The sequence below is a fragment of the Pongo abelii genome, chromosome 19, assembly GCF_028885655.2.
Source record: "Pongo abelii isolate AG06213 chromosome 19, NHGRI_mPonAbe1-v2.0_pri, whole genome shotgun sequence".
Lineage (NCBI taxonomy): Eukaryota > Metazoa > Chordata > Mammalia > Primates > Hominidae > Pongo > Pongo abelii.
In genome coordinates, this window is record NC_072004.2 from 9,647,489 (window position 1) to 9,674,962 (window position 27,474).

At 46.0% G+C, this 27,474-nt stretch overlaps 1 protein-coding gene across 2 annotated transcripts in view; it reads left to right on the plus strand.

Moving 5' to 3' along the window:
- USP43 (ubiquitin specific peptidase 43) overlaps nucleotides 1–27,474 on the plus strand; it is an 83,564-nt gene that overhangs the window by 45,444 nt on the left and 10,646 nt on the right. The window contains exons 9-14 of one of the 2 annotated variants that reach the window (XM_024235066.3): nucleotides 1,654–1,757; nucleotides 8,728–8,805; nucleotides 9,674–9,800; nucleotides 9,907–10,255; nucleotides 18,335–18,493; nucleotides 20,615–20,779. In XM_024235066.3, coding sequence (XP_024090834.3) covers nucleotides 1,654–1,757; nucleotides 8,728–8,805; nucleotides 9,674–9,800; nucleotides 9,907–10,255; nucleotides 18,335–18,493; nucleotides 20,615–20,779 — 982 coding nt within the window. The remainder of the gene's footprint in view (nucleotides 1–1,653; nucleotides 1,758–8,727; nucleotides 8,806–9,673; nucleotides 9,801–9,906; nucleotides 10,256–18,334; nucleotides 18,494–20,614; nucleotides 20,780–27,474) is intronic. The other variant, XM_024235067.3, reaches the window with a different exon arrangement.

Here is a 27,474-nt window from a genome sequence, read left to right on the forward strand (position 1 = left end):
CATTGTTGGTGGACACTCAGGTTGTTTCTTTCTTTTGACTTGTGAATCATGCTGCCATGAACATTGGTGTATAAGTACCTGTTCAAGACCCTCCTTGCGACTCTTAGATATACACCTAAGAGAATTAAAGGTTATATGGTAGTTCAACATTTAACCTTTTGAGAAACTGCTGGACTGTTTTCTACAGCAGCTGTACCATCCATTTTACGTTCCCACCAGCAATGCATAAGGGTTCCACTTTCCCCAAATTCTTGCCAATGCTTGTTATTTTCCATTAAAAAAAAATTAGGCCAGGTGCGGTGGCTCACGCCTGTAATCCCAGCACTTTGGGAGGCCGAGGCGGGTGAGGTCAGGAGATCGAGACCATCCTGGCTAACATGGTGAAACTCCATCTTTACTAAAAATGCAAAAAAAAATTAGCCGGGTGTGGTGGCGGGCACCTGTAGTCCCAGCTACTCGGGAGGCTGAGGCAGAGAATGGCATGAACCTGGGAGGCAGAGCTTGCAGTGAGCCGAGATCGCACAACTGCACTCCAGCCTGGGCAACAGAGCAAAACTCCATCTCAAAAAAAAAAAGAAAATTAAAACAAATTTAATTGCAGGCTGGGCACAGTGGCTTATGCCTGTAATCCCAGCATTTTGGGAGGCCGAGGTGGGTGGATCACCTGAGGTCAGGAGTTCAAGGGCAGCCTGGCCAACATGGTGAAACCCCATCTCTACTAAAAATACAAAAATTAGCCAGGCGTAGTGGCAGGCACCTGTAATTCTAGCTACTCAGGAGGCTGAGGCAGGAGAATCACCTGAACTCGGGAGGCGAAGGTTGTAGTGAGCCGAGACTGTGCCACTGCACTCCAGCCTGGGCGACAGAGTGAGACTTCGTTGTCTCAAAAAAAAATTTAATTATAGCCATCCCAGTGGGTGGGAAGTAGTACCTCAACGTGGTCTTGATTTGCATTTCTCTAATGACTAATGATGTTGCTGATCTTTTCATGGGCTTCTTGGCCATCTGTACATCTTTGGAGAAATATCTACTCAAATGTTCGCCCATTTTTTAATTGAGTTGTTCATTCCATTGAATTTTTAAGAGACATCTTCCATTAAATATGTCATTGTAAGCCTCATTTCAATTTCAGAAAAGTTAGAATATAATAAACACATATCTTAGAATAATAACTAAGGTGCTATCTGTTTATGTGGCTTATTTTAAAATGTATAAATATTTACTTTGTCTGTAAAATATACGTGAGCTGGCTTTTAGAAAATTGCCTCATTGTGGGGATGATAATCATCTTTATAAAGTAGGTTAAGTTACCTATTAAAAATCAATTAACATAATTGATTTATGTTCCATTACATGTACCAGTATCTGCTCCAGTTAAGCATTTGCTATTTAAACACACTGTGTTCATTTTTGAGGGGAAGATGTAAGGTATTAAACACAGTATTACATCACTGCGTTACAAGGTATAGTGTGAATCTTTGAAAAAAAATGAAGTTTTTGTCTCTTAATTTTGAATTCTAATTATTATGGGAATATTCAAAATACACTATGGAAAATAATGATTATGTTTTTTGACGTATGCGCCACTTTAGAGTCTAATTTAAATCAATATAGGGGCTACATAATGATCCATGTCTGTTTTTGTCTTCACAGAACCTAGGGTCTCTGTTCTCCATCCGTGTCGTGGGACTCTCTGTGGCCTGCAGCTATTTGTCTCCGAAGGACAGTCGGCCCCTCTGTCACTGGGCAGTTGACAGGTAAGGGGGAAGGTCCAGGTTCAGTCAGTTGATGAACCCTTTCTTATTTTCCCTTTCTTATTTTACCAGAGTCCTTTGAGGGTATATGTCAATGAGATTGCTCGTAGTATTTGTTATTCTTGATCACTTACCTCTCCAGTACCAGCCGCTATGTTAGATCACTGGGCATATTCTGTGCTTTGAACCCTTATGTCTAGAGAAGCACTATTATGTCTGCTTCAAAGATGGGGGGGACACCAACGTTCTCAGAGGTTAGTTAACTTGATCACACTTAAAAAGCTAGTTAACAGGCAAGCCCAAATTTGAACCCAGATTGATCTAACTAAAACCCAAATTCAGCCAGGCATGGTGGTTCACGCCTGTAATCCCAGCACTTTTGGAGGCTGAGGTGGGTGGATTGCCTGGGGTCAGGATTTTGAGACCAGTCTGGCCAACATGGTGAAACCCCATCTCTACTAAAAATACAAAAAAATTAGCCGGGCGTGGTAGCACATGCCTATAATCCTAGCTACTTGGGAGGCTGAGGCAGGGGAATTGCTTGAACCAGGGAGGTGGAGGTTGCAATGAGCCGAGATCGTGCCACTGCACTCCAGCCTGGGCGACAGAGCAAGACTCCATCTCAAAAAACAAAAACAAAAACAAACCAAAACACCAAATTCGTTCAATTAGGTCATGCTCCTGAATTCAACAGGAATATCTCCCTAGGGTATGTGAAGATTCTACAGCTGATTCATTGGTTCTAATCTGTAAGAGACTGTGGACTGTGCCTGAGGCTTAAAGCCAGTGTGGCTGTGTCTCTGGTAGCTACCTTGATAGGCTTCTGGTGCGTGTGGCCTTGCAAAACAACCCCCAGGTCATTGCAACATCTATGGGGCAGTTCTGCTCTATAAATGAACTGTCTGGCACTTCTCTTTATTTTCCCATAGACCCCCAGGTTCTCAGTAAGGTCCTCTGATTTCCTGACTTGGGCAGCCAAATTCAACCTGACTGAGATGGGCATCTCCCCTTGTAAAAAGACCAGGAACCAGGGTTGTGGGTGAGCCAGAAGGTTCTGTGACCTACACCCCATCCATATCCTCCTTGGCTGGCAGATGCTTTTGCTTTACAGAGTTAGGGGGCAGGAGGAGGGTCATCAAGGGCCTGCTTGGGTCTCCCAGGGAGAGGAACCCCCTTCCCACACTCAGTCTTGGTGATAACCCAAAGTGGTTCTGTAGACTGCCAGCCTGTGAGCTGATTGTCACCAGCCCGTGACAAGAACTTGAGCAGAAGCACTTACGAATGTTAAAGCAATATGACAGAGCAATCTATAATATGATGGATATGATAATTTCTTTTAAAAATGGAACTTATATTTTATATGTCTTTCCTCACCCCCCTTTACTTTTTTATTATTTATGATTTATTTATTTATTCATTTTTGAGATGGAGTCTCGCTTTGTCTTCCAGGCTCAAGTGCAGTGGCACAATCTTGGCTCCCTGCACCCTCCGCCTTCTGGGTTCAAGCGATTTTCCTGCCTCAGCCTCCCAAGTAGCTGGGATTATAGGCACGTGCCACCACACCTGCCTAATTTTTGTATTTTTAGTAGAGACAGGGTTTCATCATGTTGGTCAGGCTGGTCTCGAACTCCTGACCTCAAGTGATCCACCTGCCTCTGCCTCCCAAAGTGGTGGGATTACAGGTGTGAGCCACCGCACCTGGCCTATTATTTCTTTTTATAAAAGTATTGGTCTGCAGTGGTTTGGAAACAAACCATCAAACTGGTCTTTTACCATAGGTAGTTTGAGAAGCACTAGAATTGAGTAGAGTTCTACAGTAAGCTGACCATCCTAAAGGATGTCCTCTTGAGGTCACACCCCTCCTGGCCCACACCTTCCATTCACAGGACATCTTACCTCAGTCTGGCCCCTGTTTACCCCACTCCCATCTCCACCCCACCCCACAATCCCAGTCCCAGCCCTGCTGGTACAGTTCTTTCTGGCATCTGATGTGACCTTACCTCTTTCACAGGGTTCTCCATTTAGCTCTTGCCCTGCTTCTTCCATGCCTATCCCAACATCTCCTTGTTCTGTAGGAAATTCTTTTTTTTCTTTTTGGCAAAATACACAGAACATAAAATTACCTTTTTTTTTTTGAGATGGAGTCTCACTCTGTCACCTAGGCTGGAGTGCAATGGCGCAATCTTGGCTCACTGCAACCTCCACCTCCTGGGTTCAAGCGATTCTCCTGCCTCAGCCTTCCAAGTCTATGAGACTACAGGTGCGTGCCACCAGGCCCTGCTAATTGTTTGTATTTTTAGTAGAGACGGGGTTTCACTGTGGTAGCCAAGATGGGCTTGATCTCCTGACCTCGTGATCCACCCGCCTCAGCCTCCCAAAGTGCTGGGATTACAGGCATGAGCCACCACTTAGGGCCAAAATTACATTTTAACCACTTTAAAGTGTACAGTTCAGTGGAATTGTTACATTCACCTTGTTATACATCCATTGCCACCATCCATCTCCAAAAATCTTTCATCTTGCAAAATGGAAACTCTGTACCCATCACACAACATCCCTCCCCTTCCTCTTCCTCACTCTCTGGAAACCACCACTCCACTGTCTGTCACTGTGAATTTGACAACTGTAGATGCCTCAGGTAACAGGAATCATAGTGTTTATCCTTTTGCGTTTGGCTTAATTCACTAAGCACCATGTTTTCAAGGTTCACGTATGTTGTAGCACGCATTAGAATTTCCTTCCTTTTGAAGGCTGAATAAATTCCATTGTATGTATATACCACCTAGAAATATATCTCCTAGAATTTTTTTTGTCTGCTTGAAATCTTCCTCTCCCTCTCTGGGATGCTCAAATATTATTGGGTCTCAGCATTCTACCCCTGGCCCTCCGGGTTCCATTTATGGGTATTTTTTATGTTTTGTTTTGTTTTTTTTTTAGACAAGAGTCTCACTCTGTCGCCCAGGCTGGAGTGCAGTGGCACAATCTTGGCTCACTGCAACCCCCGCCTCCTGGGTTCAAGAAATTCTCCTGCCTCAGCCTCCCGAGCAGCTGGGACTACAGGTGCACACTGCCACCCCTGGCTAATTTTTTGTATTTTAGTATAAACGGGGTTTCACCGTGTTGCCCAGGCTGGTCATGAACTCCTGAGCTCAGGCGATCTGCCTGCCTCTGCCTCCCAAAGTGCCGGGATTACAGGCGTGAGCCACCATGCCTGGCCCCATCCCTGGGTGACCCTACTCTTGGTTCTGTCTACCGCCTTTAGGCCAAAGTCTCCCAGATCCATATCTCCTGCCCAGATTTTTCTCTGGATTGCAGACCTGCCTGTCCTATTTAAATGCCTCATAGACACTGGTAACTAAACACTTGCCAGTCTGAACTCTTCTTGCTTAAAGCTTTTCATTTCCCATCTTTGTGTCTAAATGGTGACACCACCATCTACTCAGGACCGCAGGCTAGGAACCTGGCATCATCACTGACCCCTTCTAATCGCCTACGTGTTATAAACCACTGAGTGGCCTCGCAGTGCCCACGGGATAAAGTTCACACTTGTGAAGGTGACCTACAAGGCACTGCCTCTCCCACGTGGCCCGTCCCTCACTGTGCTGGGACTTTCCAGTAGAAGGCACACACCCTGCCCTCTACTGCTGAGCCCCTCCACCTGTGTGTCCCTTTCCTCTCTGGTTCCCCTGGCTGACTTTTTAAAAAAATTCATTAAATTTTTGGGCCAGGCGTGGTGGCTCACGCCTGTAATCCCAGCACTTCGGGAGGCCGAGGCGGGTGGATCACTTGAGGCCAAAAGTTCAGGTCCAGCCTGGCCAACATGGTGAAACCACATTTCTACTGAAAATACAAAAATTAGCCAGGCGTGGTGGCACACACCTGTAATCCCAGCTACTTGGGAGGCTGAGGCAGGAGAATTGCTTGAACCCGGGATGAGGAGCTTGCAATGAGCCAAGATTATTCCACTGCACTCCAGCCTGGGCAACAGAGCAAGACTCTGTCTCAAAAATAAATAAATCAATAAAATAAAAATAAAGATAAAAATTTCTTAAAGTTTTGTTTATTATTCATTTATTTTTATTTCTATAACTTTCTTGGGTGAATGTTGTCTTCTCACTTATTTACTTTTTTTTTTTTTAAGATTCATGGGTACATGTGCAGGTTTTTACATGGATATATCATGTAACGCTGGAGTTTGCATTTCTATATAACCCATCACTCAAATAGTGAGCATAGTACTCAATAAGTAGTTTTTCAACCCTCTCTCTCTTCTTCCCTCCCCCGTTTTGCAGTGCTCAATATCTATTGTTCCCGTCTTTATGTCCATGTGTACCCACGGTTTAGCTCTCACTTATAAATGAGGACATGTGGTATTTGATTTTCTGTTTCTGCATTCATTCACTTAGGATAATGGCCTCCATTTTCATCCATGTTGCTGCAAAAAAACAGGAATTCTTTTTTTTTTTTTTTTTTTTTGGCTGTGTAGTGTTCTATGGTGTACATGTACCACATTTTCTTTATCTAATCCACCATTGATGGATACCTGGGTTGACTCCATGGCCTTACTATTATGACTAGTGCTGTGATAAACGTGTGAGTGCAGGTGTCTTTTTGACACAGTGATTTATTTTCCTTTGGGTTGATACCCAGGAGCAGAATTGCTGAGTTGAATGGTAGTTCTATTTTTAGTTCTTTGAGAAATCATCATACGTTTTTCCATAGGAGTTAAACTAATTTACATTCCAACCAACAGTGTGTAAGCATTCTCTTTTCTCTGCATCCTTGCCAATATCTGTTATTTTCTGACCTTTTAATAATAGCCATCTGCTGATGTGAGATGGTATTTCATTGTGGCTTTAATTTGCATATCCCTGATGATTAGTGCTGTTGAGCAGTTTTTAGTATGTTTGTTGGCCACTTGTATGTCTTCTTTGGAGAGGTGTCTTTCATGTTCTTTGCCCATTTTTTAATAGGATTATTTGTTTTTGTTGACTTAAGTTCCTTATATATTCTGGATATTAGTCCTTTGTCAGATGCATAGTTTGCAAAAATTTTCTCCCATCCTATAGGCTGCCTCTTTATTCTGTTGATAGCTTCTTTTGCTGTGCAGACCTCTTTAGTTTAATTAAGTCCCATTTTTCAATGTTTGTTTATGTTGCATTTGCTTTTGAGGTCTCAGTCATTCCTCTGGCAAAGTCCTGCCCACCTGTCCTCCAGAGCAGCCTGGGGTGTGTGTCCCCAGACACCTGAGTGCGTTAGAATGATCTCTTTGTGTGCTCCTCCCATTAGCCTATCAGCCCCTTAAGGGTGGGGATTGTTAGGTATGTACATTTCTTGGAGTAGCATCACTCCATAAACATTGAATAAGGCCCCGTTTCTTTTTGTATCAGAGCTGTGGTCGGGGCAGATAATCTGACCCTCTAGTGACAATCTGATTTCAGCGTAAAGAGGGAAGTTGGGTGACAGCCACACCTCTTTCTTTCTGGGACCTCAGGAGTTTTGTACAATAAACTGAGTTTTGTATAATAAACTTGGAGCATGAAAGTAGCAGTTTTCGTTTTCCACTTCCATGTTTAAATTCCGGTTGAAAAGTAGACTGTGGATTGAGGCAGAAAGAGATGAAAATTTTAGGTTTATTAGTAAGACTGGTTTAAAGATGCAGCTTAGATGTGAGTCCAATTTGGGCTTCCAAATGTGTTTCCCCAGAATTAAATTATGCACCCACGGACCTCTGCCAAGGCAGATCTCCCCAATGGCAGGTCTCCCTCATTGTGGAAATGGAGAATTTGGGGGACCTAAAGAAAGAAGCTTAGATCTAGGGGTCCTCAGTTTGTCTCCTCAGAATGGAATATTTGTCACATATTTCCAGTCTTCCACCTGCAAGGCAGAGCTGCTTCCAGGAAACACAAGGCATGGATGGGGGAGAATGGCAGGTGGCTAGCTTATAGGACATAGGTAGGCCTAATGACAGGAGGTAGAGCCCACGTTCTCCTACAATCCCACCAATCAGATAAGGCACTTCTCCTCCTTTGGAAGGAGTGAGGATGAGGAGGTAGCAACATCCCCACAGCATGGTTCTCCCCGTCTACAGGAAAATGAGGGGGCAGTCAGTGTTTTTCCTAATGCATCAGGGCTCGCGGGGCTGGGAGAACTTCTCCCAGACATGCCTTGTTCCTCGCTCCCTCCTGGCTCCCGCAGGAAGGTGCCACAACTCCAGCTCAGACCTGTCCATGCTCAGCCATAGGACTTTTATCAGATCATCTTAGTGATAGCTTGGGACTCATCTGACATCCCCCCTTTTCTTGCAACACATTTGAAACACTCCTTTGGGTGAGGACGTTGCCATCACTTGTATCTGTTCCTATTGATTTCGGGATAAAACCTCATGTCCTCCACTTTGCTGTCTTCCCATTTCTTCTGTATTGAGGCTGATCCACCTTTTCTGAAATGGGCTGGGCCCAAGTAGTTGGAAAGAGCTACAGGTTGACAGGCACTGGGATTTTCTATGCACTGGAGGGTGTGGAAGGTGAAGACTTCTTAGGTTGTGGAGGGGGGCTTAAAGGTGCTCCTTCTGCATTGCAGTGGGGGGAAAGGTGGCAGCTCTCTTTGGGCATCATCAGTATTGGGTATTTGTGTAGGTTGGTCAAGTAGAAGTGCTCTATAGACATTCAGAAGGTAGCTGGGGCTGCAGTGGAACAGCTGATCTATTTCCTCAAAGTAACCCCAAATCTACAGAGCTCACAAGCTCCAATGGGAATGAGGGGAAGGCACTATGAGGTAGGTCTGAAGGTCTGAGACGGAGCCTTCAGCAGACTTAGCAGCCTCCAAGGATAGCTGACCTTGGCTTACAGGCAGTTTTGGGTATTTCTGTTTGGAACATTGGTCCCGGGTTGCGGGGGAGACTGCTGAGCCCTGAAGAGCTCTGGGAAGGAGGCCCCGTGTTTTCTGATGGGCTCCCTTGTTCTCTTCTCAGGGTTTTGCATCTCAGGAGGCCAGGAGGCCCTCCACATGTCAAGCTGGCGGTGGAGTGGGACAGCTCTGTCAAGGAGCGGTGAGTTCAAGCGAATTTGCCTCCTGCAGAGCTGAGACAGGGCCTGTGTGTGCCCAGGTTTCCCTGGACGCAGCTTCCCCCAGCACGGCTGCAGGCAGGGTGCACACATCTTTGAGCCAGTGTAACCCGTTCCTGCGAGATGCCTGAGTGAGAATTTTCTGTATGTAAATAACAGTGACAGGAATGGAGGAAAGGAGTGACGGTGGTGGTGGTGGGTGATGTCAGAAGTAGTAACTGCAGTCATAGTAGACAGTTACGTAGCACCCACTCACTCACCCCGTGCCAGTCACTGCTCTGAACACTTCATGTGTGTATAGGGGATTTATTTAATCTTAATCACACCCTATGTGTGGGTGGTCTGGGGTGGGTACTCCTGTAATCCACATTTCCCAGAGGTGGAAACTGAGGCACAGAGAGGTTAAGCAATTGCTGGAGGGCACACAGCTCGTACATTGGCAGAGCTGGGATTTGAACCCAGACCCTCTAGCTGGAGTCCATGCTCCTCATCACCATACTTGGCTACCTCTGTAACACTGAGGGCATCAGCCTTACTTTAAGAAAGGACATCATTCAGTCCAGCAAGTATTTATTGATCAACTACTAGGTGCCAGGCCCTGTGCTAGGATGAGGAAAACAAAGATGAATAAGCCAAGGACCTGCCCTGTAGGAGCTGGTAGGGGAGAGAGAATTCCAGTAAAAATAGTGCTGAGTCAGAAGGATGCCTGCAGCTCTCCAGGAACCCATAGGCAGGGCACGGTAGTGTGGCCTGGCCAATGACTTCCGACGGGTTTGCTGTGAGTAGAGACATAGACGAAACCCGTCTGGGAGCGGGAAATTCCTGAACGCCGTGGGTGTCCTCTCCGTGCAGCCTGTTCGGGAGCCTCCAGGAGGAGCGGGCGCAAGATGCCGACAGCGTGTGGCAGCAGCAGCAGGCGCACCAGCAGCACAGCTGTACTTTGGATGAATGTTTTCAGTTCTACACCAAGGAGGAGCAGGTCCCACCCCGGGGGTCCATGCCCCAGCCGGGAAGGGGGCTGGCTGCCTTTGGTGGGTTGGCCACGTGCCACGGGGGCCTCACAGTCCGGGTGGTTTGCTTTCCAGCTGGCCCAGGACGACGCCTGGAAGTGTCCCCACTGCCAAGTCCTGCAGCAGGGGATGGTGAAGCTGAGTTTGTGGACGCTGCCTGACATCCTCATCATCCACCTCAAAAGGTTCTGCCAGGTGGGCGAGAGAAGAAACAAGCTCTCCACGCTGGTGAAGTTTCCGCTCTCTGGACTCAACATGGCTCCCCATGTGGCCCAGAGAAGCACCAGCCCCGAGGCAGGACTAGGCCCCTGGCCTTCCTGGAAGCAGCCGGACTGCCTGCCCACCAGTTACCCGCTGGACTTCCTGTACGACCTGTACGCCGTCTGCAACCACCACGGCAACCTGCAAGGTGGGCATTACACAGGTGAGCCTTGCCTTGCCTTTCTGCAAATGCAGCTGTGGCCACAGCCTCGAGATGTCCCTGGAATGGGTGTTGCTCGGATGCTGAGCTCCCTGGGGCATTTATTGAGATCCGACCCCTCACCCACCGCACACCAGGGCATGTGCGAGAGCAGAAGGGACCTTGTCCCAGCTATAGAGTTGACGTTGAGTTAAGTTGGAGGTTGGAATATGTAAAGTTAGGCCTGATGGAGTAGCTCATGCCTGTAATCCCAGCACTTTGGGAGGCTGAGGTGGAAGAATCACTTGAGGCCAGGAGTTCAAGACCAGCCTAGGCAACAAAGCGAGACCCCGTCTCTACAAAAAAATGAAAAAAATAATGAGCTAGGCATTGTGGCTTACACTTGTAGTCCTAGTTGCTCAGGAGGCTGAGATAGGAGGCTGAGGCTGTGGTGAACTGTGATTGCACCACTGTACTCCAGCCTGGGCAACAGAGCAAGATCCTGTCTCCAAAACAAATAAACCGACAAACAGAGGTTAGTTACTGCCCAAATTTTCAACCATATTAAATATGGGAGGTCATTATTGGAACCGAGAGAGTGACGTTCATTCTTATCTGCGATTCAGCGTGAGGAAGCTTACTTATCGGATTTGGTATCCTTTTATTCTATGGGGTACTTTTCATGTTTATTCCTCTGGGGAATTTCAGAGCAGCGGATGAAGGGAAGGGCAGAAACCAATGGCCAGATTTTCTCAATCGTTCATAATCATCCCTTTGAGCGTTTTCAGAGAGTGTCATGATGGATCATTTTTCTCGATTATGTCATTGTTTGCTTCTCCCCTACCAGGGCCTCTCAGTGACGGTGAGAAGCCTATTGGTAGCTGCGGCAATTGAGTGTCTCTACTGTGCAGGTAGCGTGGAGGGTCATCGGGGTGAGCCTTAGGAGTCCAGGGGGGTTAGGGCATGATTTCCACCATTGGAGAATGGATGGAACAGGCCCCCATGGAGAAAGAGAAATGAGGATGCAGTTACTGGCTGGGGACCACCTGAGTGGACAGAGATGCGCTGGATGGTGGGGTTACACTGGGTCAGCCTGGGCTGGTCACGGTGAAGGTTATGAGGTCCACCAAAGCCACTTTCAGCTCACAGTGGCCGCCTTATGCTGCTGTGAGGTGCCAGCCTGTTCTTCCACAGCTGTCCTGCTCCAGATGACGGCTTGCCACCTTTGTAACTGCTGGGACCATTCTGTCCAGCCACTTCCCCTGTCTCACTTCTCTGGGCCAAAAATAGCTCAGCAGGAATCCCTTGAGGCCCATATATATCTTGGGAGGCATCTTTGTTACTCAGATTTTTTTTTTTTTTTTACTAAGAGCGTTGTGGCTGAATGAGTCCCCGTGCACACATGAGTGGTGAAAATAAGGACAGCTGGAACCTGGGCCTTGTCGTTTCCCATGCTGAACGTGCTGCCTCCCCATCTATAAACTCACAGGGTGGCCCCACAGAAATTAAGGGCAGTGATGTAAAACCACAGCAGGGAGTTAGAAGTTGCATAGGAGTGAGAAGCGTTGGCATCTGCCTTATCAAAAGCGAGAATCAGACCCCTCCTGGGGTGAGCATTAAAGAGCAGAATGCCCGATTTGGGGGGTGGTGGTTTGGCAGCAGAAGGGACGCAGTTCCTGGGAGGTTCCCCTTGCAGAGATCTCCTGGGTCTGTGTTTGCACACACAGTGTGCCACCACCTGCCAGGAAAGAGCCTGTTTAATACTAAAAGCAAAGGGAGAGGAGCCCAAGGGGAAGAGGGGACTGGCGAGGCGGGAGGCAGGGCAGTGTCTGCAGCCAGCACAGCCCTGGGTAAGACCTGGGCCACTTGCTTTCATCGGCGCCAACATACACAATCTTTTCCCTGAAGACAATTTGCACTGCCCGTTAAATGGCAGAGCCTGGGCTTCAAACCTGGGCCACCCTGGCTCCAGGGTCAGTAGCTTCTGCCCTGCCGAGATGAGTGATTCCTGATATGAACAAGTCCCCAGGCCGTGTAGGGTGTTGTAGATGAGTGTCAACTCCCTCATTTAGGTGAAGCACACCCTCGGGTGGCTTCCTAGGAAAGGATGATGGGAGCTTGACCTTTGGAGTGCTTACGTGTCAGGAAATGCCTTTATTCCCACACCTGATTGATAGCCTGGTGGGACATAAAGTCCTTGATTGAAAATCAACAATGTTGCTCCGTGTGGAATGGGGTCTGGAGTAGGGTTTTGCTGTTGAGAATGGGTCAGGCCAGTTTGATTTCTGTTCCTTTGTCTAGGATAGGATATATTTTTCTCTCTGGAAGCTTTCAGGTTCTTTTTCACAGGTGCTCTGGAATTTCATGGACTGTGCTTACCTGTGGGTCTTTTTCATTGCTTGTGTTGAGACCTGCATTCAGGGGACCTGTGTGTCTGCAGGTGATCTTCAGGTCGGGGAAATATCTTTGTGCTTTTTTTTGTTTTGTTTGTGAGATGGAATCTTGCTCTGTCACCCAGGCTAGAGTGCAGTGGTGCGATCTCGGCTCACTGCAATCTCTGCCTCCTGGGTTCAAGTGATTCTCCTGCCCCAGCTTTCCGAGTACTTGGGACTACAGCTGCTCACCACCACGCCTGGCTAATTTTTGTATTTTTTAGTAGAGACGGAGTTTCGCCATGTTGGACAGGCTGGTCTTGAACTCCTGGCCTCAAATGATCTGCCTTCCTCGGCCTCCCAAAGTGCTGGGACTACAGGCGTGAGCCACTGTGCCTGGCCTAGTCTTAGGTTTCTTTTTCAGAGCATCCTGGTTTTGTTTTGGGTCCTCACCTGGCTTGGCTTCTTGTGGTTTCTGACACACCCAGTACTGAGCCTCTGGGGCTGCAGCTAGTGGGTGGCCCTCTTCCTGCCCCCCTGCACCCCCCCCACCTCCCCCAGGCACTCTGTGTTGAACCCCTTCCTTGCAGAGGCGAGTGTGTGACCTCCACTCCATCTGCTTGCTGAGCCCTCAAAGCTGAGCTGTTGCTTTCTATCTCACGTCTTTTGACATATTTGTTCCTTTTTAGTTATTTGCTTCTTGGAAGTGTGATAATTCTACCACATTTCAGATTTTTAGAAATCTCAAATGCCTTTTGTTTCATTTTAAATGTGGTAATGTGGTAAAATTTCATTTTAAATATAGGTAATGCATGCCTATATTTCAAAATTCACACAGCCTAAAAAAGATGGACAGTGACAAGTCTCGATTCTATCTTTGTTCCTCATCTATCCCCTCCTCATTTCTAGGTAACCGTTTTTAGTAGTTTCTTGTGTACTATTCTTCCACAATTTCTTTATGCAAATACAAGCAATTATGAGTATATTTTTATATATACGTATATATGTGTTGATTTTATATATTTCCTTCCCACCCCCTAATTTAAGTAAAAGTACTATTTGCTGTGTTGCACCAGGCTTTTTTTTTTTTTTCCCTGAAAATCTGTCTTAGAAATCTTTTCATGTCCTCATTTCTAGACAGCTTCTCCATCTTCTTTTATAAATGTAAATGCACTAAATAAATATAACAATTTATTAAATACTCTGTAGACGGACATTGGACTGACTCATTCTTTTACTATTACAAATGTTGCTGTCGGCCGGGCGTGGTGGCTGACGCCTGTAATCCCAGCACTTTGGGAGGCTGAGGCAGGCAGGTCACTTGAGGTTAGGAGTTCAAGATCAGCCTGGCCAACATGGTGAAACCCTGTCTCTACTAAAAATACAAAAATCAGCCAGGCGTGGTGGCTTGTGCCTGTAGTTCCAGCTACTCGGGGGGCTGAGGCAGGAGAATTGCTTGAACCCAGAGGCAGAGATTGCAGTGAGCCGAGATCACACCACTACACTCCAGCCTGGGTGACAGAGTGAGACTCTGTCTCAAAAAAAAAACCAAAAACCAAAAAACAAAGAAACACAAATATTGCTGTCATAACCCTTTAGATATGTCATTTTCTACATATGGAAGTTTATTGGCAGGATAAATTCTCAGAATTGGAATAGCTGTGTCTGTGTTGTAATAAGCACGAACAAGATGTCCTGCACAAAGGGTCATAGCAGTTTGCACTCTGTTAAGAGCAAGAGAACACCTGGTTCTCTATAGCCTCTCCAGTAGAGTGTGTGATCACACTTTTGGATTTTTGCCCATCTAATAGGAGGAAAATGGTATCTCAGTGTAAGTTGAATATTTAGCTTCTTAATAGTGTGAGCTTGAGCATCTTTTCGTATGTTTGAGCCATTATGGTTCCTTTCCTGTGAACTGTCTATCCATATCCTTGACTGTTTTTCAAAGAAATTATTAGTCTTTTTCCCATCAATTTCTAGATGCTCTAATTCTTAATGCACTATGAGATTCACCTCTTTTCTGTAATATAAATTGCAAGTATGTGTTCCTTGTGTAACATCTGTCAGTTGGCTCTTCCTGTGGAAATTTTTTGCCATGCAGAAAGTTTTTATTTCTGCTTTTCTAGGTAAAATTATCAATCATTTCTTTTAAGTCTTCTGGATTTTGAGTCATGATTAGAGAGCCTTTTTCACTCTAAGATTAAAAAGTGTTTTTCTTGAGTTTTCTACTTGGTTTTAGCTTATTACATTTAAATCCTTGATTTGGAGTTTCTTAATGTTCTTGAGAGAAAGAGATCCGACTTTATCCTCTGGGAGTTGCCAATTTGTCCCAAGATCACTACTAATGGAAAAGCCAGTCTTATTCCTTGAGATGCCATCTGCCGTATCAGATATTAATTTTTTTTTTGTTTTGAGACAGAGTCTCGCTCTGTGGCCTAGGCTGGAGTGCAATGGTGCGATATCGGCTCACTGCAACCTCTGCCTCCCGAGTTCTAGTGATTCTCCTGCCTCAGCCTCCTGAGTAGCTGGGACTACAGGCACACGCCACCACACCCAGCTAATTTTTTGTATTTTTAGTAGAGGCAGGGTTTCACCATGTTAGCCAGGCTGGTCTGGAACTCCTGACCTCGTGATCTGCCCGTCTTGGCGTCTCAAAGTGCTGGGATTACAGGCATGAGTCTCCGTGCCCAGCTAGGGATTTTTATGACTAGAACTAACATGTAAGACGCTTCTCATGTGGTAGGCCCCAACAATTGGTAGCTTTCAAGGTGCCGTATACTTTTACATAAATGCTATCATACCATAGATGTATTTTATGTTTTTAGTGGATTTTTCTTTGCCATTTAATATATCAAAATAAACTTAAAAGATGTTAAATGAAATAAGATATTATGATGAGGCACTTGACTAAATGGCAAAATGAAACACTGGGTTCCATCATGACCTCCTGATGTGCACATCCATTTACATATGTGCGTATGTGTGTTTATGTGTACATACATAGATTAAGACTAAACAGAATTTCATGAGTCGATAATTAAATTTACTACATGTGATATACCTTGGTCCATTCTATTCCAGAATAACATATTACTTAATTTTAAAAATGCTTTGGCCAGGCGCGGTGGCTCACGCCTGTAATCCCAGCACTTTGGGAGGCTGAGGTGGGTGGACCACGAGGTCAGGAGATTGAGACCATCCTGGCTAACATGGTGAAACCCTGTCTCTAATAAAAATACAAAACAATTAGCCGGGCATGGTGGTGGGTGCCTGTAGTCCCAACTACTCGGGAGGCTGAGGCAGGAGAATGGCGTCAACCCAGGAGGTGGAGCTTGCAGTGAGCCGAGATTGCGTCACTGCACTCCAGCCTGGGCAACAAACCGAGACACCGTCTCAAAAAAAAAAAAAAAAAAAAGCTTTAAAATATTTCATTTTTTATTTATTAAACATTTTTTTTAAATGCACTGATTACCAGTGTCCTGATGGGCTGATGACTGGCAATTTGGAAGACACGAAACTATGTAGAAATCCAGGATCTTTGCTCATTAATTCATTGCACAAATATATATTAAGTACCTGTTCTATGCCAGACCCTCCAGTCCTGGAGCTTCAGTGATGAACAAGACAAATACAAGGCCTGCCCTCATGGGACTTCAGTCTCACTTTGGAGACAGACAATAAAAAGGTGCTTATCAGTTTAGCACTTTCACTACCTGACATTTTGAAAGGGCGACTGATTGACTGATTGACTGTGTCTGTGATAGACATAAGGCCTCTCCGAGGATGTCACATGTAGGCTCAGAGCTGAGCTCAGAGATGAGACAGAACTAGCTATGTGAATAATGGGAGGAATTGCATTATGAGCAGAGCTCATAGCATGTGCAAAGGCCCTGAGGCAGAAAGCATTCGGTGTGTTTAAGACATGATGAGAGCCTGGATGAAGTGCAGCTGTTCAGGGGTAAGTGATGAAGGTGGGGGGCTGGAGAAGTGGGCAGGACACTGTAGGCCATGGATGGGAGTTTGCATTTTTTCCCAAAGGGGTGATAAATCGTTTAAAGGTTCTAAGCAGAGGAGTGAAGACATAATCTAGTGTACAAATCAAACTAGTTGCTCTGCTGTATGGAGAATGTGTAGAAGGGATCTAGAGTGGAAGTTGGAATTCCAGTTAGGAGGGTGCTTCAGGGGCTGAGTGAGAGACACCACTGGCTGGGATGTTGGTATTGACAATCAAGATATTCGAGACATAGTTTGGAAGTAGAATCAGTAGGTCTGGCTTTTGGATTAGGTGTGGGGTGGAAAGGAAAAACAAGAGCAAAGATGAACTCCTAGGTGGCTGGCTTGGATTAGCGTGGAGGTCAGCAAACTGGCCCACGGGCCGGATCCAGTGTAGGGCCTGTTTTGTTGTTGTTGTTTTTTGAGACGGAGTCTCACTCTGTTGCCTGGGCTGGAGTGCAGTGGCATGATCCCGGCTCACTGCAACCTCTGCCTCCCGGGTTCAAGCGATTATCCTGCCTCAGCCTCCCAAGTAGCTGGGATTACAGACGGCCACCACTATGCCCAGCTAGTTTTTTGTATTTTTAGTAGAGATGGGGTTTCACCATGTTGGCCAGGCTGATCTCAAACTCCTGACCTTGTGATTTGCCCACCTCAGCCTTCCAAAGTGCTGGGATTACAGGTGTGAACCACCATGCCTGGGCTGTTTTTTTTTTCCCCCTTTATTAATAATCTATGGGTTAAAAATGGTTTTTACAATTTTAAAAGTGGGAGAAAGACACGCAGAATATGCGACAGAGAACATATGTGGCCATATGTGACCTGCAAAGTCTCAATATTTGTCATCTGGTCCCTTATGGGAAAAGTTTGCAAACCTCCAGATTACTGGGTTATACTGTCATTTGCTGACACGTAGAGGGCAAGGAAAAGGATATTTTGTTGTCGTTATTTGAGAAATGGTGAGAATATTTATGAATTTTCCTTAGATGTTTGACTTCAGTTCTTTGAAAGAGGTATGCCATAAGCCCAATTGTGAGTCTCATCTTCAATTTTATTGCATGCTTAATCAGAGATATGCATTTTGAAGCTTCTCAGAAGAAATGGGGTGAACGCTGACATTATTGTTTGGCTACCTAACTTGGGAGCTCCCTTTTATTTGAGATTTTGCCTGAGGAATGGGTAGAATATTCAACGTAAAATAACAGCACTCTTGGCCGGCCATGGTGGCTCATGCCTGTAATCCCAGCACTTTGGGAAGCCAAGGTGGGTGGATCATCTGAGGTCAGGAGTTTGAGACCAGCCTGGCCAACATGGTGAAACCCCATCTCTAATAAAAATATAAATATTAGCCGGGTGTGGTGGCAGGCACCTATAATCCCAGCTACCCAGGAGGCTGAGGCAGGAGAATCGCTAGAACCTGGCGGGTGGAGGTTGCCGTGAGACGAGATCGCGCCACTTCACTCCAGCCTGGATGACAGAGCGAAACTCCATCTCAAAAATAAATAAATAAATAAATAAATAAATATAAAAATAATAACAGCACTTGTTATAGTAAGAATCTGAGGGCGTAACTTACTGATCTTTTCTGATTCCAAAAAAAATTCATTTCTGGCCAAAAATGGACTGGTTTTTTCTCATTCTGGTTTAAACATACCGCTTTTTCAGCTATGCCAGTGGGAAATGTCTTCCTACCTTTTGGGGCTCCAATAACTGAGACTTGGGGATGGGACCTTTGCAGCCTACTGCCGGAACTCTCTGGATGGCCAGTGGTACAGTTATGATGACAGCACGGTGGAACCGCTTCGAGAAGATGAGGTCAACACCAGAGGGGCTTACATCCTGTTCTATCAGAAGCGGAATAGCATCCCTCCCTGGTCAGCCAGCAGCTCCATGAGAGGTAGGTGCTGCTGCTCATGACAGGAGGGGGGTGTGGGGACGTCACTTTAAGAACTGGGAAGAGGCTCAGTTGAACATCAAGGACCAGGAGAGGTTGGCAAGGATCTGAAAGAGGAAGCCTGGGATGCTGCTGTAGAAACCTGAGCAGCATAGACTCGTTGTTCCTTTACCAGGGTGTGGAATGGATGGATTATAATTCAGGAAAGGGGAAAAGAATAATTGTTTGTATTCAGGGCAGGCGACACTTGGCAGTGTGGAATTCCGTATTCCTAATCTCACTCATATCACAGCAGGTTTTATGAGGTGTGTGTAATATAAACTGATGTCAGTCCTGTTGGAAAGGCAGGGCAGTTATAAAGGATGCAGGACTTTTATAGGAAAGGTAGCTTTTTTTTTTTTTTTTTGAGATGGAGTCTCGCTCTGTTACCAGGCTGGAGTGCAGTGGCATGATCTTGGCTCACTGCAACCTCTGCCTCTTGGGTTCAAGCGATTCTCCTGCCTCAGCCTCCCGAGTAGTTGGGACTACAGGCACGTGCCACCACCATGCCCAACTAATTTTTGTATTTTTAGCAGAGATGGGGTTTCACCATGTTGGCCAGGATGGTCTCGATCTCTTGACCTCTTGATCCACCCGTCTCAGCCTCTCGAAGGTAGCTGTTTAAACACTGCTGCACTCAAACAATTCATTTATTAGCCTCAAACTTGCTTGGAAGTCTAGAGAAAGAAAGTGCCAAAACTGACCCTTTCGTGTGATTTGTTTCATGCTGCAAACCAACTGTCCTTATCTTTGGGACAAGAGAGCATTAAAAAAAAAATTAAGCAGATTTTCTCCTAACAGTTATCAGAAAATGGCCAAATAAATCCAAGAGTCCTCAGCAGGTCTAAATCAATCCTAACGCAAGTCTAGCTTCCATTTATAGAAGGAGTTGTTGAAGAAAGAATTAAAAACCTGCCCTATTAGAGAAAAGAAGGTTTTCTTACTGTCCAGTATAATAAAGATAATGTATCCCTATGGTGCAAAGTGTAGGCACCCTTAATGCCCACTGTAAAAGATTTGGTTTCCCTAAACTTGAGATACACTCCTGTAACATGGCTTATTACCTGTTGAACTGTGCGTACTGGGGCCCTGGTACTGCTAATAAAACACTGTTACTCTGCCTCTGGCTACAGCTCTGAGTAATACAGTCCTTTGGCTCTGGAAAAAGAAACAAAAAACATATTTAGAATGCCAAAGCTGGTGACAAGTAATTTCATGGAAAGCATTTCAAAGCTTGTCAACATACTTTCCTTTTATGTTGTTGTTGTTGTTGTTTTGTTTTTTATTTTTTGAGATGGAGTTTTGCTCTTGTTGCCCAGGCTGGAGTACAGTAGCGTGGTCTTGGCTCACTGCAACCTCTGCCTCCCAGGTTCACGCAGTTCTCCTGCCTCAGCCTCCTAACTGGGATTACAGGTGCCCGCCACCACGCCCGGCTAATTTTTTGTATTTTTAGTAGAGACGGGATTTCACCATGTTGGTCAGGCTGGTCTTGAACTCCTGACCTCAGGTGATCCGCTTGCCTCGGCCTCCCAGAGTGCTGGGATTACAGGCGTGAGCCACTGCGCCCAGCCCATGCTTTCCTTTTTGTGCTCAAATGCCTCTCCCTAAACTTTTTTTTTTTTTTTTTGAGACAGAGTCTTGCTCTGTCGCCCAGGCTGGAGTGCAGTGGCGCGATCTCGGCTCACTGCAACCTCCGCCTCCTGGGTTCACGCCGTTCTTCTGCCTCAGCCTCCCAAGGAGCTGGGACTACAGGCGCCCGCCACCACACCTGGCTAATTTTTTGTATTTTTAGTAGAGATGGGGTTTCACCGTGTTAGCCAGGATGGTCTCGATCTCCTGACCTCGTGATCCACCCACTTCGGCCTCCCAAAGTGCTGGGTCCCTAAACTTTTAAGCTTAGTCACACGGGTACCCGATCACAGGTTTCCCCTCTCGTCATTGACTGGTTTCTGCAGTTCTGTTCTGGTTCTGTAGTTCCGGGGCTGAAGGATGGGGCCGGAATGGGGATCTGGCTGTGAGATGCTCCGCTAGGACTCTGAAGGGCTGGGGTTGGGCTCAGCCTCCCTCTCTGTGTTTCCTCCACAGGCTCTACCAGCTCCTCCCTGTCCGATCACTGGCTCCTACGGCTCGGGAGCCACGCTGGCAGCACAAGGGGAAGCCTGCTGTCCTGGAGCTCTGCCCCCTGCCCCTCCCTGCCCCAGGTTCCCGACTCTCCCATCTTCACCAACAGCCTCTGCAATCAGGAAAAGGGTATGTCGGTTAAATGTGCTTGGTTGATTTTCATTTTCTGTAATGTCTGTTGTTATTGCTCTGTGTGAAAGTGCTGTCACTTCATAGCCTTGAATGGAAAGGGTCCATCATTACAAGAGGTTTGTTCATCTCTTAAATGGGATCTTTTATGACCTGCCCTTCCTTGCCCACTTCTCCCCATCCTCTACCCTCCAGCCACAGGTACCTTTTCTCTGCCCCCGTGTAGATTACTGTCATAAACAAGTAAACCTGGGAACATGGTACTTAAAGAAGGAAGAATGGCAAAAAGAATCAGGGAAGAGGGTATCCAGGCCCGGGGTGGAAGAGGGAGGGTGCACAGGACCCGGGAGATAGGGCGGGCAGGGAACACCTTTCTAGGGGGTGACACTGAGCAGAGCTCTGAGTGAGAGAGAGTGACTTGTGTAGAAGCCTAGGGGTGTGTTCTAGGAGAGGAGCCCTCCAGGGTGAAGGCTGGGAGTGAGCACTGGATGTGTGAGGTGCAGAAGAAACCAGAGCTGTAGCCGGAGCAGAGACACCCAGGAGTAGAGAGAGCAGGAGTGGACAGGGGCCATGTCAGAACCTGCCTTTCTGAGCTAGAGGTATAAAGTTTGGACTGTATTCTAAGTGTAGTGGATAGTGAGTGGAGAGGTGTTTTTTTGTTTTGTTTTTTTTTTAATGCTTCTGCTTTAACCATTGTTTTTTAAAAAATTGACACATAATAATTGTACATATATTTGGGGTACATGTGATATTTTGATACATGCATACAATGTGTAATGATCAAACTAGGGTGTTTAGAATATCCGTCACCTCAAGCATTTATCATTTCTTTGTGCTGGGAACATTTCAAATCTCTTCTAGCTGTTTTGAAATATACAATATATTGTCGTTAACTGTAGTCACCTTCTTGTGCTATTAAACATGAGAACTTATTTTATCTAACTGTGTATTTATACCTTTTTTTTTTTTTTTTTTGGAGACAGAGTCTCACCCTGTCACACAGGCTGGAGTCCAGTGGCGCGATCTCGGCTCACTGCAACCTCTGCCTCCCGGGTTCGAGCGATTCTCCTGCCTCAGCCTCCAGAGTAGCTGGGATTACAGGCACCTGCCACTACGCCCAGCTAATTTTTGTACTTTTCGTATAGACAGGGTTTCATCATGTTGGTCAGGCTGATCTCAAACTCCTGACCTCACGTGATCTGCCCGTCTCGACCTCCCAAAGTGCTGGGATTACAGGCATGAGCCACTGCACCTGGCCTATTTGTACCTATTAACCCACCTCTCTTCATCTGTGCCCATTCCCAGCCTCTGGCAACCATCGTTCTACTCCCTACCTCCATAAAATCAACTTTTTAAGCTTACTTTAGTTTTGAGCAGGGAAGTGGTTGATTTATAGTTTTTAGAGAGTCTACTCTGGCTGCTGTGTGGAGAAGACATCACAGGGGGCAAGAGTGGGGGTGTAGGAAGGTCATTCAGGAGACTAACATGGTTATATCCAGGTGGGAGACAGTGGTGGTTTGAACTAGCATGTTAGATAAGAGATGGTCAAACTGGATGTATACTGAAGCTAGAGCTGCTAAGATTTGCTGATGTGGGGTGTGTGGTGTGAAGGAAAGAGAACAGTCAAGGATAACTCCTTGCTTAGGGTCTAAATAACGAGGGGAAGAGCTGCGCAGTTAATGAGGTGGGAGAAAGTTGGGTAGGAACAGTCCATTTTGGAGGGAAGTCAAGAATTTTTTGACATAGTCATTTTGAGAATCCTGTAAGACACCAGTCCCCAGCATTTTTGGCACCAGGGACCAGTTTCATGGAAGACAATTTTTGCACAGACTCGGGGTGAGGATGGTTTGGGATGAAACTGTTCCACCTCAGATCATCAGGCATGAGATTCTCATAAGGAGCATGCAACCTACGTCCCTCACGTGCAGAGTTCACAATAGGCTTTGTGTTCCTATGAGAATCTAATACGCCCGCTGATCTGACAGGAGGCGGAGCTCAGGCGGTAATGCAGGTGATGGGGAGCAGCTGTAAGTACAGATGAAGCTTCGCTGGCTTGCCTACCACTCAGTTCCTGCTCTGTGGCCCGGTTCCTAACAGGCCATGGATCAGTACTTGTCCACAGCCCAGGGGTTAGGGGACCCTGCTAAGACATCACATCAACGTGATAACTGGGGAGTGGAGAGAAATATTTGAGAGTCATCAGCACATGGATGGAACGGTGCTGGCTGAACTCCCCTGGGGAAATAGTACAGATGAGAAAGAATGAAGGCTGGGCACAGTGTCTCATGCCTATAATCCCAGCACTTTGGGAGGCTGAGGTGGGCAGATCATGGGGTCAGGAGTTTGAGACCAGCCTGACCAACATGGTGAAACCCTGTCTCTACTAAAAATACAAAAAAAATAGCTGGGCGTGGTGGCACACGCCCGTATTCCCAGCTACTCAGGAGGCTGAGGCAGGGGAATCGCTTGAACCTGGGAGGTGGAGGTTGCAGTGAGCTTAGATCGCGCCACTGCACTCCAGCCTGGGCAACAGAGCAAGACTCCATCTCAAAAAAAAAAAAAAAAATGAAGACCCGAGACCAAACCTGGGGGCTCTCCAACATCTAAGGGTTGAGCAAAGGCGCAGAGGCCAAGAAAAGAACTGAGAAGGAGCAGCCAGTGAGGAGAAGAAAACCAGGTGAGTGTGGTTGACAGATGCAAAAAAGAGAATCTTCAGGAAGCAGCCAACTGTACTGGATGCTGCTGAGAGGCTGAGTAAGGTGAGGATGGGTAGATTCCATCAGGCTGGAAGGCCACCGGTGACTTGCCAGGAGCATCTGCCATGGCTGGAGAGAAGGGGGGCCTGCCTGCAGCAGGTAGACCAGAGGCTGGGGTGGAGGAAGTAGCAGTGCTTACACACTCCACCAGGCAAGGTGACTGAAGGAAGGCGGGCTGACAGCTAAGTATGAGATAGTAGAGATGCATTCAGATGATCAGGTCTACAGGGAGATGTTGATGACAGTGCTGGGAACAAGGAGGTAACCACAGAAACAAAGTCCTTAAGGCTGAGCATTGTCAGATCACACCTGGAATCCTAGCATTTGGGAGGCCAAGGTGAGAGGATCGCTTGAGTCCAAGAAGTCAAGACTAGCCCTGGCAACATAGTGAGACCCCATCTCTATAAAAAATTAGCCAGGCATGGTGGCATGTGCCTGTTGTCCCAGCTACTCAAGAGGCTGAGGTGGGAGGATCTCTTGAGCTTGGGAAGTTAGGGCTGCAGTGAGCTGTGAGCACACCACTGCACTCCGGCCTGGGTGACAGAGCGAGACCTTGTCTCAAAAAAACAAACAAAAAACCCAGCATTACTATGTAAGAACTGTATGTCTGTGTATGTGTGTTTGTGCCTGTGTGTGTGTCTGTGTCTTTATGTGTGTGTGTGTCTCTGTGTGTGTGTCTGTGTGTGTTTGTGTCTTTGTGTGTGTCTCTGTGTGTGTCTGTGTGTGTGTGTCTTGTGTGTGTGTCTCTATGTGTATGTGCCTGTGTGTGTCTGTGTGTATGTGTGTGTGTCTGTGTGTGTCTCTGTGTAGTTTTGTGTCTGTGTGTTTGTGTCTATGTGTGTGTCTCTGTGTGTGTGTGTCTGTGTATCTGTGTGTCTCTGTGTGTCTATGTGTATGTATCTGTGTATATGTGTCTGTGTATGTCTCTGTGTGTGTGTGTGTATCTGTGTGTGTGTCTATGTGTGTCTATGTATATGTATCTGTGTATATGTGTCTGTGTGTGTGTCTCTGTGTGTCTATGTGTATGTATCTGTGTATATGTGTGTATGTCTGTGTTTGTGTATCTGTGTGTGTGTCTGTGTGTGTATTTGTCTGTGTATGTGAGTGCGTATGTGTGTATGAGTGTGCTTGTGTGTGTATTGTTTGTGCCTGTATGTATGTCTATGTGTGTGTGTGATCTTTATTTAGCCTTTGTGTTCCTTCAGCCAGAAAGTGGTAACATGTTCAAATTATTTTTTTTAGTTCCTTATTTCTTGTTAAGTCCTAACTTGGTTTTTTAAATACAATTTTAATAGAAATATTATATATACTTGTGATTAGTATACTTTACATATTGCATACAATTATATATAATATATATAAGTATATGTAAGTAAAGTATATTAATCCTTCAATACTTAAAGTATATTAAGTATACAGCTGATAAATTTTCATAAAATGAACATCCTTATATACCAGATTAAAAAATAGAATATTCTAGCACTCTGCTCCCTTGTATCTCTCTCAATCATGACTGTTTTAAATAAAAAAACAGCTTGGAGATACATAGTTCTCTGCACAGAAATTTACTTATGAGAGAGAGAGCGAACTGTTGTCTGTTGACGATTGTCAATAAAAAAGCAAACAGGGGTTTGAAGAAGAGGGGGTGCAGGGTGAGGTAGGGGAACCACCTCCTCCTTTCTGCAGGTTCATTCATGGGCTGGAATCTGTTGCGGAGGCCAGCCTTGTGGTCTGACCTGGAGAAATCTGGCCTGGTCATCAAGGGGAGCTCCCTGAGTTGTTACAGATTTATGGTTTCTTGAGTTATTTATGGATTCTCCAAAAATCCAATGCAAGTTTTGTCATGTAGATATCTGCAATGTCTGCTACTTGACAAATCTCACCATTTCCCTTATTAAAATTCCTTACATTGAGCCGGGTGCAGTGGCTCACGCCTGTAATCCCAGCACTTTGGGAGGCCGAGGTGGGCACATCACCTGAAGTGAGGAGTTTGAGACCAGCCTGACCAACATGTTGAAACCCCGTCTCTACTAAAAATACAAAGATTAGCTGGGCATGGTGGCAGGCGCCTGTAATCTGAGCTACTCAGGAGGCTGAGGCAGGAGAATCACTTGAACCCAGGAGGTGGAGGTTGCAATGAGCCAAGATGGCGCCACTGCACTCCAGCCTGGGCAACAGAGCGAGACTCCCTCTCAAAAAAAAAAAAAAAAAGTCCTTACATTGTAAGAATAGTTTACATGTTTACATTTTATATTGTGGTTCAGTTTCAGAGTTGTTTCTGGTTTGCAGCCATTACCAGTAGTCCTGTTATGAACATTTTTGATCCTGTCCTTGGTGTCCGCATGTCTGCATTTCTGTTGGGTGTATACCTAGGAGTGGAATTGCTTGGGCACTGTGTGTGTATGTGTGTGTGTGTGTGTGTGTGTGTGTGTGTGTGTATTCATCAGCTGCTTATTTCTTTATAGTTTATGTCATCATTTGTATCCAAGTACCCAATGCAATACAGCAGGCCCTTAAAAATGTCATTTTGTTCAGCAGTCATTTTGCTATAATGCTGATGAGAAAAAATAGTTGATTACTGGCCGGGACTACTGGAGAATGTAGTTTGCTCATTCTCCCCATGTCTGCGTGGGTTTTCTCTGGGTGCTCCAGTTTCCTCCCACATCCTAAAAATATAACATTAGGTGATCTGATTGTCTGCACGGTCTCAGTGTGAGTGCAAGTCTCCCTGAAATGGGAGAGGGTCTATCCAGGGCTGATTCCTGCCATTCATGATCCTGAGCTGGAATAAGTGGGCAAATAATTATCTTACTTGTTACTTTTCTTAAATGTATGTATAGCTCACATTTTTTTTTTTTTTTTTTTTTTTTTTTTTTTGAGGCAGGGTCTTGTTCTGTTGCCAGGCTGAAGTACAGTGGCGCGATCTCGGCTCACTGCAACCTCCGCCTCCCGGGTTCAAGCGATTCTCCTGCCTCAGACTCCCGAGTAGCTGAGACTTCAGGCGTGCACCACCACGCCCAGCTAATTTTTGTATTTTTAGTAGAGACGGGGGTTTCACCATGTTGGCCAGGATGGTCTCGATCTCTTCATCTCGTGATCTGCCCACCTCGGCCTCCCAAAGTGCAGGGATTACAGGTGTGAGCCACCGTGCCCAGCCGTAGCTCACATTTATTTTAATGTTTAATAGTAGAAGTGTTTGGGTCTTTATTTAGAAGTTTGGCGATGCTTTTGGGAGGAGAAATATGCTGTAGGAGCTTAACTGTTTTTTATATCAATTACTCTGTGGGAAAATTGGTTTAGTTATATGTTGTTTTCTTCAAGTTCAAGTTCAGGTTATTAAGAGCCTATCAATGATGCTGCAAAGACTTACTATACCAGGCATGTACCAGACTCTGGTTACATATTTGTGAGTGAATAGAGACGATGATAGGATCTTAAAGCTACAGTTGGTTTCAGATTCTCATTGAGTCCACCCCTCTGGTTTACAGTGATTTATGTGTCAGAGTTCAGTTAATTCCTTCCCCAGCGTGTGGCATTTGGGCTACCAAAATTTCATGAGCAGACATGACACTCATAGCATGTCTGTGCATCTTGGAGTTGTCTGATTTCCTTAGAATACGTTTCTGGGCCGGGAGCAGTGGCTCACATCTGTAATCCCAGCACTTTGGGAGGCCGAGGTGGGCAGATCATCTGAGGTTGGGAGTTCGAGATCAGCCCGACCAACATAGAGAAACCCCGTCTCTACTAAAAATACAAAATTAGCTGGGCGTGGTGGTGCATGCCTGTAATCCCAGCTACTCAGGAGGCTGAGGCTGGAGAATTGCTTGAACCCTGGAGACGGAGGTTGCGGTGAGCCGAGATCGCGCCATTGCATTCCAGCCTGGGCAACAAGAGCAAAACTCCGTCTCAAGAAAGAAAAAGAAAAAGAAAAAAAGAATC